A 19,375-nucleotide genomic window follows, 5' to 3' on the forward strand; every position below is an offset into this window, starting at 1 on the left:
GGAACTCCATATGACATGGGGCAGCCAAACAAACAAAAAAACAAAAGGCACCCCCTAGACACACATTCCCACTGCAGACACATACTTGCGGTGAAAGGCGTGTTGGCAGGGAAGCACACCTAGCTCGTCCTTCCCCTTGAAGTCTTCCAGACAGACTGCACAGGTCTGCTGTGGAAGGAGAAGGGGGCGTGTGAGAGGAGAGGGGGAAAGGACCTCAGTCCCTGACCCTGAAAATCCATCACCTCATCCCCACCCAAGAGAGAACTAACCTGACCGGATGGCAGCCATTAGCCACCAGGGACCGTTTTAGATTTAAACTGACCAACATAAGAGGAAATGAAACATTTAGTTTTTCTGTCACACTAATCACATTCAGGTGCTCAATGCCCACGGGGTGGCCGTGGCCCCCACACTGGGTGGTGCACGTAGAGAATCTTTGTCCTCAGAGATTTCTGAGGGCAGCGCTCTTCTAGAAGAAGAGGTTTTCATCCTTTCTAGCCCAGGAGCTTGGCTGGGGTGGGTGGGGGTGTGCTTATCAATAACTAGGGGTAAGGATGGGGGTCTGGTGTAGGTTTGCATTCTTCAAATCCAGCCTCATATTCCAATACAGCAATCCCTTTGACCTTAGCTCTCTTGCTCTTTCAGAGGAGAGCTTAGGAAACATCGGAACTTGTGGATCTCATAACAGCAGGCACCAGAAAGAGGGATGAAATGAAGCCATGTCCAGGCGCTCTTGTGTGTCCTGAGAGCTGTGAACCTCCCCACACCCAGACAACCACACCCTCACTCTCTGCAGGAGTGTCTGTGGTTATGGAAGGAAGCCTCTCAGAAGTGAGTTAGATGTCCCTAAAGCATAAGCGGCAAAGAAAGAGGAAACGGTCTGCTCCTAAAAGAGTCAGAGCTGGAGTTCGTGTTGTGGCGGAGCAGAAATGAATCCAACTAGGAACGATGAAGTTGCGGGTTTGATCCCTGGCCTTGCTCAGTGGGTTAAGGATCCAGCATTGCCATGAGCTGTGGTGTACATTGCAGATGTGGCTAGGATCCCGTGTTGCTATGGCTGTGGTGTAGGCCGGCAGCTATAGCTCTGATTTGACCCCTAGCCTTGGAACCTCCATGTGCCACGGGTTTGGCCCTAAAAAAGCAAAAATAAATAAATAAATAAAAGAGTCAGAGTTGAGAGAGGCAAGGAGCTGGTGTCATGGGGGAGGGGAGGGGGATGAACCACAGGGCTGGACACAGGAGATCCAGAGGACAGAGTATATACAGAGGTAACTGGGGCAAAGCTACTGCAATCTGGCAGAAAAGTGTGACCCTCTATCCTTTTAAGATTATGCTTATCGGGCTTCCTGGGGCCATGGATCACCACTTACCCAAACCCTCTTGTGATCCCTTTGTTTTCTGCCAGCCCTGGTCCCAGACATAATGGACTCAGCATATTGATTAATTCCTGGGATGGGTTTCTATTTCTTTCTTTTTTTCCTTTCTTTCCTTCTTTATCTTTCTTTCGTCCTTCCTTCCTTTCCTTCCTTCTCTTTCTCTCTCTCCCTCTCTCCCTTTCCCTCCTTCTTTCCTTTTCTTCCCTTCCCTACCCTTCCTTTCCCTCTTCCTTTTCTTTCTTTTGCCCAAGGAGATAAGAAGGCTGGGACTAAAAAGGTTCCTGAAAAGCTCAGGCAGAAACCCAGGGAGGGTGCCCTTTGCCTTACCCACTGGGATCCCCATGTGCTGCCCCAGGACACTCACCCCGTATAACTGTAACTTCTTGGCATCACCTTTAAGCACCACCTGGGAATAAAAGAGGAGGCCTGGTGTCAGAAGAAACCAAACACAGGGTGGGCCAGGTAGCATCAGCCGAGGAAGGAGTCCCCAACCCGCACAGGAGGGACCCCACACCCTCCCCAAAGGAGGAGGGCTTTGGGCCCAGCCAGACCTGAGGACAGAAAGAGTATTCACCTTGGAAGGGACCAGAGAGGAGGCCGGAGAGGCCAGGCGAGGCCACTTCTGCTTGCTCTCTCCCCCTGCCTGTCAAGCAGGGCTAGTAGAGGGGGAAGGCTTCGCAAGGGAAGATCTAGCCTCTACTTACCTCTTTATATCCGTACCGTTCGCTCTGTGCCTGGTTCCGGAGTTTGCTGCGGGAGCAAGAAAGAGGGGAGAGAAGAGGTCATTATGTGTTTTCACAAACAGCCATTCAAAGTGGGGGCGGGGTGCAGCTGCTTGAGGCATCCTTCTGGGGGTGGGGAGGTGTGCTTCCCATGGAGGTGTCTTGTCCCATTGACACACAGGGTACAGTTGGGGCCTTATGCAGGTCGCCAGGGTGATTAGAGACTCAAATTCTTTCTCAGGGTCAACTGCCTCAAAATCACTGCCAGCTGCCACAGATGGTGGGAGGGTGAGGGGTCTCTGGCAAAGCACCCTAAAAGTTCATTCACACTCCCTGCTGCTTCCTGGTAGGTCACTGCCTTCAGGCTTCCCAGGTGTCCAGAATTTAGATATTCTTCTTAAAAAAATTTTTTTTAAATATAGTTGATTTACAATGTTGTGTCAATTTCTGCTGTACAGCAAAATGACCCAGTCATATATATATGTGTATATGTATATATATGTGTGTACACACACACACACACACACACATTCTTCCTCTCATATTAACTTGCATCATGTTCTATCACAAAAGACTGGATATAGTTTTCTGTGCTGTACAGTAGAACCTCATTGCTTATCCATTCTAGAAGTTAGTCTTTTTTTTTGGTTTGGTTTTCTTTTTTTTAGGGCCGCACCTGCAGCATATGAAAGTTCCCAGGCTAGGGGTCGAATTGTAGCTGCAGCTGCCAGCCTACACCACAGCCAGAGCAACATGGGATCTGAGCCACATGTGTGACCTATACCTCAGGTTGTGGCAAAGCCGGATCCTTAACCTACTGAGCGAAGCCACAGATCAAACCTGCATCCCCTTGGATACTAGTCAGATTCTTAACCTGCTGAGCCACAAGAGGAACTCCTAGAAGTTAGGTATTCTTCAAAGGGCTATTTCCACTAAGCCAGGGTAGCAGGATAAAGTCTGTCGAGCCTGGGGAATTTTCCACCAGGAAGACCCAAGTATTCTGGAACCAAAGCACACACTTCTCCCCTCACAGTGCCAGGCCAACACAGGCAATCCCTTCTTTTTTCCTTCTTTTTGTTTCAGGCTGGTGGCCTGCATACAGCCAAACTCTCAATAGCCAAAACACAATAGCCAGAACACGCTGTTACTAGTGGCAGCAGTGGCATAGTCCTTATCAAGGATTTGCTGCATGTCGATCCCTGCAACGGACACAGGTGTTCTCATTGATCCCAAACGGATTGGGAGGGAGAGACCTCCCTTTTCTGCAGATGAGGAACAAGGAGTCCAAAGAAGTTGAGTAACTGGCCCAAACCTCAGGGCTGCTTGGCAGCAGCATCTGGATTCTAATCAAAACTGATCTGATTACAAAGCCCGAGCTCTTTAACACACAATGTGGCCTGCTTCACCAATGAGGGGGAACGTGTCACAGTCCCAGAACTAGATGTGGTTTTGGGAAACACCCTTTCATCAACAAGGCTGCCAGTCTCTGAGTGGTTTACTCTGCAAATGGCTGGAACCACAATTTACGCACTGATCACAACTTTTTGTTGTGGTTGTTGTTGTTGTTTTATTTTCAGTGAGAGAACCCTCCTGAATTGTGTGGGGGGCTCTATGGCCTTCTCTACTTGGAGCCAGACAAGGCTTTCTCTGCCACAGATCATTTCTACCAAAGATCTGTGTTATTGGAAGGAAACAGCAGAAACCCACAAGGTTAGAATAGGTGCAGCAAACCATGGCCTCCCGAGAGCCAATTTCAGCTGACCACTTGGCTTATAGGGCCGAGAAGCTAGGAGTGGTATTTATTCTTAAATTGGCGAAAGCAGAAATGGAAAGAATATTTCATGCCATGTGAAAATTACATGCGACAACTTCCTTTTTTTTTTTTTCCCGCTGCACCCACAATATATGAATGTTCCCAGGCCAGGGATGGAACCCGAGCCACGGCTGTGACCTATGCCACAGCTGTAGCAATGCTGGATCCTTAACCCATGGCACCTGGCCAGAGATTGAACCTGAGCCATTGCAGAGGCAACACTGGATCCTCGAACTGCCGTGCCACAGTGGGAACTCTGAAACTCATTTTTCAAATGCCCATAACATTTTATTGGAGCACAGAAAAATGCTATGCCGGTAGTTTGCGTATCATCTAAGGCTGCTTCAGCACGGTAGAGGTAGCTAGTTCAGACAGAGATCATATGACCCACCAAGCCTGTGCTATCTGGTCTTTTGCAGAAAAAGATTGATGCCCTGGGTTAGAGGAAGTGGATCTCCAATCACAAGCCTCTATTGAAGGGAGTGAGGGAAGATGCTCTGTGGGCAATGCAGACATGCTGGAACAGCTCCCAGAGTGGAGGGAGGGCAGAAGGTGGGGAGGCCAGGCCACAGTATGGCCAGGGAACAAAAAAGATTGGGCTGCAGCCACCTGCACGGTTCCTAACAGGAGGTCAGGGGACCTGGCGAGGCCCTACGTGCTTAGAGCCCCTTGGGAGCTGCAGCCCAGGTGTCCCCCTGCCTCCTTCCCCACTGGAGGGTTTCTGGTCACTGGAGAGTTGGACTAAGGGCCTAACCAGGGCTCCCACCATCCCACCCGTAACTTTGCACTTTCACATGTACACATGCATCTGCGTCACATGAGAGGGGCAGAGAAGGAGGCACTCAAAGCTGAAAATGAGCAAGTGCGACCAGCCTGACATAGAGTAAATCTGTGGAAGGAAGGAGGGAAGAGAGCAAGGGAGGAAGGGAGAATGTGACCACATTGCCAGGGTGCTCACAGCCACCTTCGGAGGGAGACGCTGTGGCTATCAGCAGCTATGTACAGAGTAAATAAGGAAGTGGTGAGGAGCTGGCTTCTTGACTCAGATGAGGGGATGTTGCAGCTTTTGAGCCTCGCCTGCAACACGGCTGCACACATGGTATGTGCCGTGCCCTTCTGCCTGCAGTAGCGTAGGCTGCCTGGGAGTCCTCCTTTCCCACCCTTAGCCCTTTTGTCTGCCTTGTTCTGTTTAGTGGTCTTATCCACAGATCCTCCAGAAGCCCAACTTTTAGAGCTCAGGACTATCTATTGGCACAGAGAAGGGTTTCAGAGCCGCACTCCTATATTTGTTCTGCATATAGATTTCCATATAGGAAGGTAGAGATTGTGATGAAATGGGGCCGTAAGAGTTACAAGGGAAACAAAGCAAAAAGCGGAGCTCCTGGGCTACCCCAGCGGGGGAGGCCATGCCAACAACTCTGGACAGGTGGCCTTCTCAGCTGTTGAGTGAGCAAATTGACTAAAAATACCCTGGTTTCAATGAGACCATTTCTAGCTGCTGCCAGTGGGCTCTCCCTGGCTTTTCCCTTTTGCAACAAACAATGTAGCCAGGTCCTGAAAATAATCGTTTCTTTCCTGCCTATTTGTACTTCACCAGCCCCTCCATCCTGTGTAGGGCAGAGGTCAGCTCCTGGGGTGGGGGGGAGTGAGTGAGTGAGGGGGAGCTGGAAAGAAGAGGCTGGCCTTGGCCAATGAGCTCACCAGGTCAGGAGGGGGGTCAGGGGCCTGTTTTGGCTGAGGAGGAAACCGAGAAGCAGGGAGAGGAAGTGGCTTCTGCGCCTGTGTGTCTTTCTATATATAGACACTCCCAGGCTGCCACATACCATCAAGCCTGGGGAACCATGAAATGCCTGGGTCAAACTGGCTTCGGGCAGGCTGCAGAACAGAGGGCAGGGTGATGCAGGGCAGATTGCTGCCCCAGGGACAGGTGGTGCGGAGAGGCCCCCCAGTGGGAGAAGCTTTTGGCATCATGTGGTTACAGCTCTGTTCTTTTACTCCAGCCAAAGACAAAAGAAACCAGCCATACCCAGCTCCCAGCCTGTCCTTCCACTGGATCGTGAAATCTATGTGTAAGGGGGTTGGCGGGGGGTGGGGGGGAAGGCGGTCGGTGGCGCACAGATGCTACAGCTGTTCCTATTCAAGGAATAAGAATCAGAGAAGGCCAACATGTGGAATCAGAAAGGCTAGCTAAGAGTTCCTGTTGTGGCTCAGTGGGTTAAGAACTCGACTAGTATCCATGAGGATGCAGGTTCCATCCCTGGCCTTGCTCAGGGGGTTAAGGATCCCGTGTTGCTGTGAGCTGTGGTGTAAGCTGCAGAGGCAGCTCAGATTCAGCATTGTTGTGGCTGTGGTTGTAGGCTGGCAGGTACAGCTCAGATTCAACCCCTAACCTGGGAACTTACATATGCCACAGGTGTGGCCCCCCCAAAAATAAAAAAGACTAGCTTACTGTCACCAGACTAACCCATCTCTCCATCTTTCTGGATGGGGGACCTTCAGCAGATCCTTAACTGTCTGAGCATGTGTTTCCTGATTTAGGAGCTCCCAATGGGATTTGATCCCTGGCCTAGGAACTTTCATATGTCTTGGGTGCAGCAAAAAAAGAAAATAAATAAAAAATTGAATAAATTTAAAAAAGATAAAAGTGAATTTCCTCATTTGTAAAGCAGGCTGATACCAAAACTGGATGGAAATTCTGAGGACTGAGTAAGCTAAACGTTTTACAAAATGCTGACTATGATGCCTGGCACACAGAAAGTACTTGGCAAAGAGCAGCTAAGATCATGCCTATTAGTGGCAGAATTAGGAAATGAAGCCTGGTCACCCACTCACTGGCTCAGAGTGATTTTCTAGATTTTCTTCTCTTGACCACCTTTGTGGCCTGGTGTGGACGTGCCTCTGTGTGTGTGCAGGGACTAGTTGGTTTTACTGTCCCCTCCTCCCACCAGCATCACACATCAATCTTTGTATGCCTCCGTCTTTGGGCTCTGGGGAATTGCATAAGTGGTTTGAAATGGAGGAGAGAGGAGTGGCAGGTGGTCAGGAAGACAAAAGAGTTTGAGGAAGAAAACTTAGGCTTGGGGAAAGGGGCGGAGATGGCAAGATAACCGGAAATCTACCCTCACCCTCCTTTAATGATGAGATGCAAATTTTAGACCCAGTTGTACAAGAGGGAACATAAACCACGATCTTCTCTGAGAAGACTTGTAAGTGGAAAATTCCAGTCCTAGGGACTTTTTAAAGTTCTGAGAAAGAAGAGGCCCAAGATAGTGGACGGGTAGGGGGGTGTGGGGACGACACAGGACAGCGGGGCCTGAGGGCACTTCCCCTTCTGAAGAGGGAGCTCCCGCTGCCCTAGGAATCCGGACAAGGGTCTGCCTTCCCTCTAGCCTCCGGCCAGGTGAATCACTCAACCCACCTGGAGGAAAAAGTCATTCAGGTGTCTGTGGGGAACCTGAATGCCTTTTTCCTCCATCTTTTTTTTTTTTTTTTTTTTTCTTTTTAGGGCCACACCCACGGCATCTGGAGGTCCCCAGGCTAGGGATTAAATCTGAGCTGCAGCCACCAGCCTATGCTACCAGCCACAGTGACGCCAGATCCAAGCCGCATCCTCAACCTGTATTGCAGCTCACAGCAAGGCTGGATCCTTAACCCACTGAGCCAGGCCAGGAATTGAAACCGCCTCTTCATGGATACCAGTTGGGTTCTTAACCTACTGAGCCACAAAGGGAAATCCCCTTTATCCTTCACTTTAATAAACTTCTTAGATGATTTGATCAGACACTAGCCTAGACTCTCAGCTGACATCTACCCCGACCTTGGGTAATGTGCTTGTGTGTGTAGGTTGGTTACCACAATGGCTTTAAGCATCATTAGCACATTCTACCAGTCAGGGGTGCTCAGTGTTCCCTGATGTTCAGGACAATCCCATACAATGAGGGATTGTTAATATCAATAGGGCACCCTAGTCGGAAACACTACTGTATTTTCCACTCCAAATACCAGGCATGCCCCACATTTTTGATAGAAACCAGTCACCAGTGCTTATGTCTTTCCTCAGGAAGTGGAGAAACTGCTCCTGGAGCTTGGCTAGTGCTGCCGAGCTCATGTCCTTCCCCAGATCCCTACCCAGTAAGAACAGAAGTGCCAGTTTTCATTTTTTTCTCTCTTGAAAATAAGAGCTTACAGGGCAGGACAAACAAGCAGCTCAGCAGCTACCAGCTTGCTAATATTAGAATCTGGAGGGATGACAACAGGATTTCCCCAGAGGGCAGAGGAACATGCCTTTGGTGTCACGATGCCCACCTGTTCCTGGCCATGCAGTAGGTGTGAATGGGTGGAGAGGGCAGTTAGGAACCAATGACGTTACTTGGTTGGACAGTCATTCTAAGCAATCTGAGAATAACTGGCCAGTGGGCGGGATGCAGCCCAACCCAAGCTGACCTTATATGCTCTCCAACAACTTGATAGGCTGATGTAAATAGAAACACCAGGCCTCAGGGGCCCAGTGAAGGGCAGGCTAAGTCCTGTCCTCAAAGCTGGAGGCTGGTGACTCTGCTACTAAGAGCTTTGCTTGGCTCACCCTACCCATGGCCTCCTCCTCCTGGATCCTCATCCTCCACCCTGGGTCAGCCAGTGAGATGCCCACCTGATAAAATAGCAGCAGAAGATGAGGCTGAGCATGAAGACAAAGATGCCTGTGCCGAAGATGACCATGTAGATGTTCAGAGGGAGGTCTTGGAAACTGATGGGTGGCATGGAGCAGGACTTGTTGGTGCTTACCAGTCCCAGGCCACAGAAACACCCTGCAGAGAATGAGGGAGGACAAGTATTAGGGTAGTGGAAAATTTACCCCTGGGCGGTCAGTACCCAGTACCCTGTGTTAGCAAGCAGCAAGCACAGAGGAAGAAATGGCAAACCTCTGATTCAGGGGCTAACTTTTTTTAAAAAATTGATGTCTTGTTGATTTACAATGTTGTATTAGTTTTAGGTGTTCAGCAAAGTGACTCAGTTATACATATGCATATGTATTCTTTTTCACATTCTTTTCCATCATGGTTTACCACAGGCTTTTGAATACAGTTCCCTGTGCTCTACAGTAGGACCTTGTTGCATACCCATTTTATATATAGTAGTTTGTATCTGCTAATCCCAAACTCCTAATTTATCCCTCCCCTACCTCCTTTCTACTTTGGTAACCATTAAGTTTGTTTCCTATGTCTGTGAGTCTGTTTCTGTTTTGTAAGTAAGTCCATCTGTATCATATTTGAGATTCCACATATAAGTGATAACATATGGTATTTGTCTTTCTCTTTCTGACTCACTTCACTTAGTAGATAATCTTTAGGTCCGTCCATGTTGTTGCAGGTGGCATTACTTCATTCTTTTTTATGGCTGAGTAGTATTCTGTTGTATATGTACCACATTTTCTTTATCCATTCATCTGTCAATGGACATTTAGTTTGTTTCCATGTTTTGGCTGTTGTGAACAGTGCTGCAATAAACACGGGGTTGCATGTATCTTTTCAAATTAAGAGTTTTCTCCAGATTATATGCCCAGGAATGTGACTGATGGATCATATGGTAACTCTATTTTAAGTTTTTAAGGAACTTCCATACTGTTCTATAACACTGTTCCATAGTAGCTGCACCAATTTCCATCCCAGGGGCTTACATTTATAACCTAGTTCTAACACTTACAAGCCATATGATCTTGGGTAAATTATTTAACCTATCTTTGAAATGGTATCCTGCATGCAGTACTTAAACCAGCATCCCCATCTAGGGGATCAAGGATTCAGGCAATAGGCAGAAAATGGAAAACTCACTTCTATCAGATGGAAACCCAAATAGTATAGTAGCAAAATGAAGAGACTTAGGTGAGGAAATGTACGTTTGGGCTCCAACCCCACCTCTCCTTAGTTACGTGACCTTTATGAAATTACCTCTCTGAGCTTCACTTTCTCACAGGAAAACAAGCAATATGCAGAGAAGACTGAAAACCATGGTGTAACAAACATGCTTTGTAAATTGTGAAGTGCAGTTGCAAAGGTCATTTGTCATTATTAAGCCACCTGCTCCAGAAGCCAAGGCTGCTCCAGGACCAGAATAGAAATTGTTCACTCTGAGGCTGGGCCAGCATTCCAGAAAGTGGCAAGCAGGCAGGGGTGGGAAGCTGCAGCTAACTTTTACTGGCCACCCTTCCCCTTTCTACTCAAAACTTGCTGTGCAGTCCCCTAAGGACAGTGCCGTCCCTGGGAGCTTTGTTAGAAATGCAGAATCTCGGGTTCACCCCCACTGAGATGAATCAGAATCCACATTTAAGAAGGTCCCTTTGGCATCCATTTCCATTCCAGGGACTTACATTAAATCAGTTCTAACACTGGCAAGCCACTAGCTGCTTCCCTTTCTCACATGACTGGAATAAAAGGGGATTGGTCTAAAGGTGGTAATTACGTTGCCCTTGTCAGGGGTGATGTTGAGGTAGGTATATAAGGCTCTGGGCCAAGAAACAAAGAGAAGAAGGTCTGCTGGGAAAGAAAAGGTTTTTCTTTTTTTATCACCCCCCCCCCCCCAAACCTGGAATGGTGGCAGCCAAGTTACAACTGGAAAGAGAGGAGATCCATATGAAGCTGGTGGCAGAGAGGACAGGGAAAGCGGAAGAAACTCTGTTGAGTTGCTAGATGTCCAATTCTGGAGCCACGAATTTGGGGACTACTGATTCTGAGAGTTACTAAGTTTTCTGTAACGTGTATAGGGGAAAAGTTAGATAGGATTTAACCACTAGCCAGTTGAGTATTTTTGCTTGCAGGCAAAAATGTCAGTGATCTCAAAGGTAAGCATCAAACTCTTGGATTTCAGTTCTCTTGCGGCTCAGTGGGTTAAGGATTCAGCATTGTCACTGCAGAGGCTTGGGTCGCTCCTGTGGTGTGGGTTTGATCCTTGACCCTGGAACTTGCACATGCCATGGGCACAGCCAAACAAACAAAAAGCAACAACAACAAAAACCCCACTCGTGAATTTCAGGAAGTATTGGGGAAAGAAGGCTAGACCTTATGGTACACTGGCTACTTCCCAAGCACATTCTTATACTAAGCTACCCTTTGTGATAATGCCACCTCGAAGTGCTACTTTACTCCTAATGCGTGGAGTGGTGGGTAAGGGGGGAGACTCGATCATTAAATAACGTGTCCATAGTCAAACAGCTGAACTGGACTCAAAGACCTCTGGACTCAGGGCTTCAGTCTGGGTTTTAAGGACTTTCCTGATCTCATGGTTAGACACCAGACCCCCATTCATACACCCTGGAAATTCTACGTGGTAATTAATGATGCTACCCCAACTCGGCAGCAGAGTGGCTTAAGACTGGAAGTCATCTTTGACATCATATATCTCAGACCTCTTCATCTCCTGGCACAATCTAGTGACCAATATAACGAGCCTCCCCCCCAAACCTCTTTTGGATGTTGTGTCAGCTCTATTGCCAAGTCTCTATTCCAAACAGATTTGGAGCCCACTTCTGCTCCAAGTCCCTATTCCAGACACCTAATTGATGTCTCGTCCCTCCTCTAATTTAGCCCACATGTCTGACATTTCCTCCCACTCGATGTATTTCCAAAAACTCACAACTGGCTTTGAGTCTTCCTAAACCCACACGGTCCGTTCTCCACTTCCTCCACTCAGCAGCTTCCAATATCACCCCATGTGGGTCAGTCTCTCTATTTCTTGCTCAGCCTTGTCCTCACCTGTGTCTCTACCTTTGTTCATGAAGCTTTCTCTGCCTGAAACTCCTCTCCCTTCCCAAAGTCCCTCAAGCCTGGTCTTTGTGACATTCTGGTGACCCCCCCTTCTCCTCTGAATTCTATAGTACTCACAGCCTGTATCACATATTCTGGCTCTGGCACACTCAGTAACTGTCTTTTGTTGCCCAACTGTTCTGCACGTCAACTTCATTTAACTCAAACATGCATTGAACATTGATTATATTGATAAGTACCATGACAGACACTGAAGATTAAAAAAGCAAAAGAAGAGGAGTTCCCATTGTGGTGCAGTGGTTAAAGAATCCGACTAGGTACCATGAGGTTGTGGGTTCAGTCTCTGGCCTCGCTCAGTGGGTTAAGGATCTGGTGTTTCCGTGAGCTGTGGTGTAGGTTGCAGACATGGCTCAGATCCTGCATTGCTGTGGCTCTGGCATAGGCCGGTGGCCTATTAGACCCCTAGCCTGGGAACCTCCATATGCCGAGGGAGGGGCCCTAGAAAGGGCAAAAAGACAAAATAAATAAATAAATAAATAAATAAATACAATAAAATAAAAAAGCAAAAGAAGAAAGACCAGATGATTTTATCATTTTGGGAAAAAGAGAGACACAAAGGTTTCCACTGTACAAAGTGAGGAATCATCTTAGAGGTGTGACTACATACAATGTTGAGATCAGAGACAGTTCTAACAAGCCTGAATGCTCCTAGGTCTGAAGACAGTGATGTGGACTTTTATACATTCTCCAGCGCCTACCCTTGTGTTTGGCTTGTTTTCAATAACTGGTTAACAGATAAATAACTCCTGATTTCAAGACAAACTGGTAATCTTTGGCAGAAGCTCCCACTTCAAAGTAAGGAGACTTAAGTTTGGGAAAATTGCCCACAAACTGCCCTTAGCTAACTGATGACCCGTCAACCAACAAGTATTGCTAATGACTTGGTTTATACACTGACCTAGACACTGGGGGGAAACAAAAAGTAAAAGTAAAGTAGTTCTTGTCCTAAAAGACTTTGAGGTTAAGCTGAAAAAAAAAAAAAAAAAAAAAAAAAAAAAAAGAATTAGCTACTAAACTTCTGGTAAGCTCTTGCTTCTAGCCTCTAGCATGGGTTAGAAAGTTCTCACCACCCTTCACCCTCCACTGAAACATCTGATCTCTGTGGGCCAAAGGAGATCAATTTTCTATAAAGACCTCATGGTGGACTGGCTGAGGAGGGCCAGCTTTCTGTCTGAAAACAAACAAACAAAACGCCTTTGGAAAACTCTGGAAAAGGGCCTTTGGGCTTCTCTTCCAGGGAACTCTGTCCTCAATGCCCAAGAGCCTTCTTCCCCACCATATACATCACTCCTCAACTCCTGTCCCAGCAAGAATTGATGCTCTAAGAGGGTCTAATCCCCAATCTGCCTTGGCTCTCCATGCACCTTTCATGAGCTGGATCTGGCATATTTAAGGCCCCAAAGGACCTCATTTTGTTCCCTCTTCTGGGAACCTGCACAGCAGTGGCCACAGCTAAGGCAGAGGGTTTACGTATGCACTCTGGAAGCACTCTGGCCTCAGCAGTTTATCAGTTTATCTCGACCATCTTATCTTGCTAAGAGAAGCTTTCCCTGGGGCTCTGGGATTGAGTCAGTGAGGTTGGGACTCTATGTGATAAAGAGGTGTGGGTGAGAAGAGCTTGAAAGCCAAGAGGAGATGGTCCATTTGTTTGCATTCTGATGAAAAAGAAATGGAAAAAACAAGCAAACCATACACTGGCTAAAAGCTGACAGTGGAGTAGTTTTTTCCTCTCAACTTTTAAGGACAGAACACGAACCCCAGGAAAGATGGGCTCCAGATATTTTTCACAAAGGAGTTGGGGGAGGGATTGCTTTCTCCTTGGAGTCAAAGAACAGTCCTTGGAGTCAAAGAACAGTTATCTCTCCATCACTTTAAGAAGTGAAAAGATAAAGCAGCAGAGTCCTCTGCTGGTCTCAAAACCTCTTCTGAAAGAGAACTGCCCAGAAGAAAGGCTAGTGTAACTGACAGCCGCCTGGGCTCTACTCCCTGAGTCTCTTCCATTGTTTCAGGCGACCTATGAAAGCCCTGACATCAGAATGTCTCATCTCAGAGCTCGCAGGCTGGGAGCTGGAATGACGTCAAGAGAAGGGCTGGCCAAGAAAGACCAGTGGATCTGGGAAATGCTTCTCCTTCCCAGCCAAGGGGAATCTTTCCCAGATGCTGGGATGCACCGTCTTTCCTTACCACCCCCCCCCGCCCCGCCCCCGTTCCAGCAATGCCGCCTATCACACACACACAGCTTGGTTCATTTTCAGGAAATTAGATCCAACCAGCAAGAGGAAGAGGGGGATGGGGGGCCACTCATACACATGCTATCCAAACCGTGCCTTAAAACAAGAGCCTCTTGAAATAATTAATCCAAGATCTGGCAGGAGTCTGCTCTCAAGAATGGATTCCTGCCCCCCACCCCCAACTAACTATCCAGCCTACCAAACTCAAGAGATAAGGCCAGCTGCTTTTGTCCCCCACCTCCCGCCCCGCTTCTCCAGAAACTCACCAAGCTTCAGAACAACGAAGTCAAGATACTATGGCCACTACAGCGTATTAGCAGCCAAAGTTTTGAACTGACCCGCTCTCTAGGGCCCTCCTTTAAGATAGCCTGGGCGGGGAATCAGACCCAAGCCCAATCGGTATCACCTGAACAGCTAAAAGCCTCAGGAAAGATGAATTTAGCGTCACCCAGGTCTGGATGGGATGGGGGACTGGGTCTGGAGGTGCGGCCACCACCGAGGCACAGGAGCTAGCACCGCGGTTTGGCCTTGGGGCCAGTGAACACAGCACCCCAGGCTTGCTCAAAAGTAGCTGGGCGCCGAGACATCTGTAAGGCTTTATCAAGCTTTATCAGTCCAATAAAGCCATGCTCATTAATCCGGCGTCTTCCACAGCCACAAAGCCCCCTAGCAGCCGATGCCAGGCCAACAAAGACGCAGCGGAAGCCGCCTCCGCGCAGGTCCAGCACGCTGCACTGTATACATATTTAAAATAGCCTGCAAAGTTTCAGGCCGGGAACTTGAGCTCCCTCTAGGAGACCCGAGCCCAGGCGCGGATTTAATTCTCCTCGGACAACCACAACAAAGAATAGAGTTTGAGCGCACAAAGGCAAGGGAAGGGGGTAGGAGAGCGAAGCCGCCACACAAAGGCCGGGAACCCCTCGGCTCCCACGCCCCCCGCCTGCCGCCCGCCCAGAGATCCTTCTTGGCCCAGGAGTTAAACCTAGATTTCCCCCCCGCCCCCAAATCCCGCGCTGTGCAGAGAAGAATTGGGCGCCAGGACCCTCCTCTTCAGTCCCATTTCAGGAGAAACTTGGCTAGAGAGGAAGAAGGATCCCTCGGATCTCAAACCTGCCCCCCCCCCTCCGCGTCTCCGACCAGCCCCGCGCCCCTCGCCCTCCCCGCCTGGGACTCACCGTTACACCACTGAAATGGGTGCATCAATGAACTCTGGGCTGGCTTCCTCGGGCGAACGAACGCAGGCGGCGGGTCGGGCAGGCAGGGTGGGCGCGCCGGCTTGCGGGGCCGCAGGAAGGGCCGGTGCGGTGCGCGGCAGCCGCCTTCCTCTGAAAAGTCGAGCTCGCTCAGGAGCCGGGGGCTTCGGCGAGATAGGTTTTAGAGCAACAAAGAGGAGAGAGGAGAAAACAAACAGAAAGTCTCCCCGAGCAAACCACGGCGAGGAAAGGCAGGAAGGACCACGGGGCTGGGAAAACTGCTGGGCACCAATGGGCCGGGTCGGGGTGCGGGGTGGGCAGAGGCTCTCGGCTGGCAGAGGAGGAAAAAGCCTTGGCGGGAAGCGCGACCCAGATGCCGGGGAGCGGAGGTGAGATGCCAGGAACTCCAAAACTGACAAGGAACGCGCACACCCCCTCCCTTATACTCCCCCTCCCCCCTCTCCCCGGGAAGCTCCGCCCCCCGCCCGTCACCCGCCCTCCAGCCAATGGGAGCCTTCCTACGGGCCCCGGGTATTATTTACCGGCCAGCACGCATCCGCCGTGGGCGAGCATCTTTGCTCCTTGGACGATTTCGCGTTCACCATCCCAGTCCCCGGGATACTTGAGTCGAGAAAGAGAAGCGCCTGGCGAGTCGGGTTGGGCGCGGCAACCGGAGCCAGTCACCTCCGTAAGGGACGTGGAGGAAATCCAACAATTAGTGCCATACGGTTTTCTGCGTCCTGATCTTTTACTGTTTAGCATTTCTATAGCTCTTTGAGAAGTCAGCTCAGAGAAGTGGTTACATTTCTGTCCAGAGGGCAAGGACTTGGTCCTAGAGGGTGGCTAGCAGGTTCCTTGGCTCACTTCAAGAGAAAAATTTGCAGCATGGGGGATGGACCTAGAGACTCTCATACTCAGTGAGGAAGTCAGACAAAGACAAATATGATAGCTCTTATATGTGGAATCTAAAAAATGATACAAATGAACTTATTAAAAAAACAGAAACAGGAGTTCCCGTCGTGGCGCAGTGGTTAACGAATCCGACTAGGAACCATGAGGTTGCGGGTTCGGTCCCTGCCCTTGCTCAGTGGGTTAAGGATCTGGCGTTGCGGTGAGCTGTGGTGTAGGTTGCAGAGGCGTCTCGGATCCCACGTTGCTATGGCTCTGGCGTAGGCCAGTGGCTACAGCTCCGATTGGACCCCTAGCCTGGGGACCTCCATATGCCGCGGGAGCGGCCCAAGAAATAGCAAAAAGACAAAAAAAAAAAAAAAAAAAAAAAAACCAAAAAACAAAAAACCAGAAACAGACATAGAAAACAGTTATGGTTACCAAAGGGGAAAGGAGGTGGAGGGAGGGATAAATTAGAAATTTGGGATTAGCAGATACAAACTACTATATATAAAATAAACAACAAAGACCTACTGTATTGCACAGGAAACTAAATTAAATATCTTTAATAACCTATAATAGAAAAGAATCTGAAAAAGAATATATATATGTATATATATACACACACACACACATATATAACTGAATTACTTTGCTGTATGCCTGAAATTAATGCAACATTGTAAATCAACTATTTTTCATTAAAGTTAATCTATTAATTAAAATTTTAGAACAATTGCTGAATGTAATTCCCTAGTATGACTATATCACAACTCCTTTGTTTGCCTGTTTTTGGAAAACTGTTATTTCCAGTTTGGAGCAATTAAAAATAAAGGTCTTGGAGTTCCAGTTGTGATTCAGCAAGTTAAGACCTGGACTAGTATCCATCCATGTGGATGTGGGTTCAATCCCTGGCCTTGCTCAGTGGATTAAGTATCCCAAGTTGCCACAAACTGCAGTGTAGGTTGCAGATGAAGCTCAAATCTGGCATTGCTATAGCTGTAGCTCAGGCTGGCAACTGCAGCTCCGATTCAACCCCTAGCCTGGGAACTTCCATATGTCACAAGTGCAGCCCTAAAAAGAAAAAAAATAAAAATAAAGGTCTCAAGAGCAAAAAATCCACCACCACCACCAACAACAAAAGAAAAAACAGAAGAAGGACCTGAAGCTAGGAAGGTAAGCAGATGAATTACAAAAATAAAATCTGTAAAGTGCTTTGTCTTTTTATTTGGGGGGGAGCCCCCTCAAGGAACTAAGGCCTGAAGCTTAATCTTAAAGTAGACTTATCAGCGTTCTAAGTTCCCGAATAGCAGAATCGAACCCAGACATTGACATTGGCAATAACACAAGGGCAGCATTTTCATCAGCTAACATGGCACCCGTGTTGATTAAATAGCAGTTGGATGAAAGACTGAATCTCTTAGTTCCCTGTCCAATGTGATAATTTCTTTTACCTTACTTTGCATCATTTCTTTCTGTTTCTTTCTTTCCTTTTCTTTCTGCCTTTCTTTCCCTTTCTGTCTTACTGTATTCTTCCTTCCCACCCACCCTGCCCCTTCCTTCCTCCCCCCTTCTTTCTTTCTTTCCCTCCGTCTCTCTCACTCTCCTTCCCTTTCTCTCTTCTTCTGCCTCTTTTCCCCTTACTTTATCTGTCTTTCATTTATTCAGAACCTATTAACCACGAGCCTACTTTGTGCCAAGCACTCTTTAGCTGCAGACCCATCAACATCCTCAAGTCTGCTCTTCTGGCATTTATTTACATTGTAGGAGGAGATAAAGAGTAAGCAAGCAAGAAAACAAATAAGAATGATTCAATCTAGTCTTCCTATTAAACTTAATATCTTAATTGAAGGTGATTAAATACTCTTTCCTTACTCTGAGAACACTCAAATAAGACTATGCAGATGAGCACTTTTTCATTTAAAAACATGATGGTTGAGAATTTCCCTCTGTGAGGCAACTGCTCAAGTGGGTTCAATCCCTGACCTGTTGCAGTGGGTAAAAGGACCTGGTGTAGTTCGCAGCTGAGGCTCAGATTCAGTCCCTGGCCCAGGAACTTCCACAGGCTGTGGACGCAGACATTAAAAAAAAAAAAGGCGTGATGGCTAAGGTCTCAAAAGATTTGGCTGAGATTATTTAGCAGTCTACAACAAACAGTTCAGCATTTAATTACATACTTGTCTGAAAATAATTGTTTTCTTTAGGAGCTACTATGGAAGGACATCATGTACAGATTCAACTAATTTTATCTCCAGATTGGACAATTACGAAACCTTCCTAACTGGTCTCTCTGGCTCTACATCTTAGATTTTAGAGCCCATAAGAATCACTGCTTTGTGAGAGATGTTACATATGCAGACTCCCAGGTCTCAAGACTGGAGATCCTGATTCAATAGTTACTAGGTCTCCAGAAGTGTTCATTTAATATGCTTTGTCCCTCCCAATCCTCCTGCAGTTATTCTGAGAGAAATAATACTCTGATCTTACTCTCAAATCCATCCTTTCTGCTGGCCCCAGAGTTCTCTTTCTAAAACTTACATCTCATCATTTCTTTCTCTTGCTTAGCAAAATCTATTGACTCCTGGTCGTTTACAGGCACTCCAGTCAAATTCTAGAGTGTGGCACTCAAAATTGTTTCAATCTGGCCTTTGTTTGTAAAGCTAATGCCAAATGCACCCTCCCCATATACTATTCATCAGCCATGAAGTTTCCACCGTTATTTCTTAAATATATTCTTTCTTGACTGTGATTTTGTCCTTGGTAAGTTTTATGTTTGGAATGCACTTTTCCTTTCTGTGCTTGACATTTTATAAGATTTCAGCTAAGAATTCACCTCTTCTGTGGCCCCTTGTTGCCTGCCTTTCCCCTCTCTTTCAACACCTTTCATATAAAATGTAGTAGTTACAGGATTATAAAAATAATTATGTGAGTTCTTGAATTTGATCTCTTCATAAGCCCTCCTCTGAAGAGATTTTTCAAGGGCATGAATCATTGTGTAGTCTGGTTCAATAAATATTTTTGAAATGTGTGTGCATGTGAGTATGTAAATTGCCTTACAATTTCAGCCATGTTCTAGCACAGTGTGGAGGACTTAAGTGTAGTTGTGACTTACCTAACAGTTCTGTATCTTAACTCAGAGGAAAGGTGACAGCATTAAGGAATTTCTGTGCCTCTAGGGCACCCCTGTGAAAGAGGGAGATCTCTGCAGGAAAAATGGATGGGAAGTGAGGAATACCTCTTCCTGCCTTAGGCTAAGGAACCCAGGTGGGAAGACACCTGAAAGGTGGGAACAGTGGAAGTCCTCAAGGAGACACAGCTGGTCCATCAGGGCAGTG

The 19,375-nt window shown here is 47.6% G+C and overlaps 1 protein-coding gene across 2 annotated transcripts in view; it reads right to left on the bottom strand.

Moving 5' to 3' along the window:
- The window catches only part of RNF122 (ring finger protein 122), a 40,278-nt gene extending 24,683 nt beyond the window's left edge, over positions 1 to 15,595 (bottom strand). Inside the window, exons 1-5 of one of the 2 annotated variants that reach the window (XM_013984095.2) lie at positions 15,135 to 15,595; positions 8,560 to 8,716; positions 2,081 to 2,126; positions 1,741 to 1,782; positions 86 to 168 (exon numbers count right to left, since the gene is read on the bottom strand). In XM_013984095.2, coding sequence (XP_013839549.1) covers positions 86 to 168; positions 1,741 to 1,782; positions 2,081 to 2,126; positions 8,560 to 8,716; positions 15,135 to 15,159 — 353 coding nt within the window. In that variant the 5' untranslated portion in view covers positions 15,160 to 15,595. The remainder of the gene's footprint in view (positions 1 to 85; positions 169 to 1,740; positions 1,783 to 2,080; positions 2,127 to 8,559; positions 8,717 to 15,134) is intronic. The other variant, XM_013984096.2, reaches the window with a different exon arrangement.
- Positions 15,596 to 19,375: the final 3,780 nt, after the last annotated feature.

This window comes from Sus scrofa, unplaced genomic scaffold, assembly GCF_000003025.6.
Source record: "Sus scrofa isolate TJ Tabasco breed Duroc unplaced genomic scaffold, Sscrofa11.1 Contig2345, whole genome shotgun sequence".
NCBI classification, from domain to species: Eukaryota; Metazoa; Chordata; class Mammalia; order Artiodactyla; family Suidae; genus Sus; species Sus scrofa.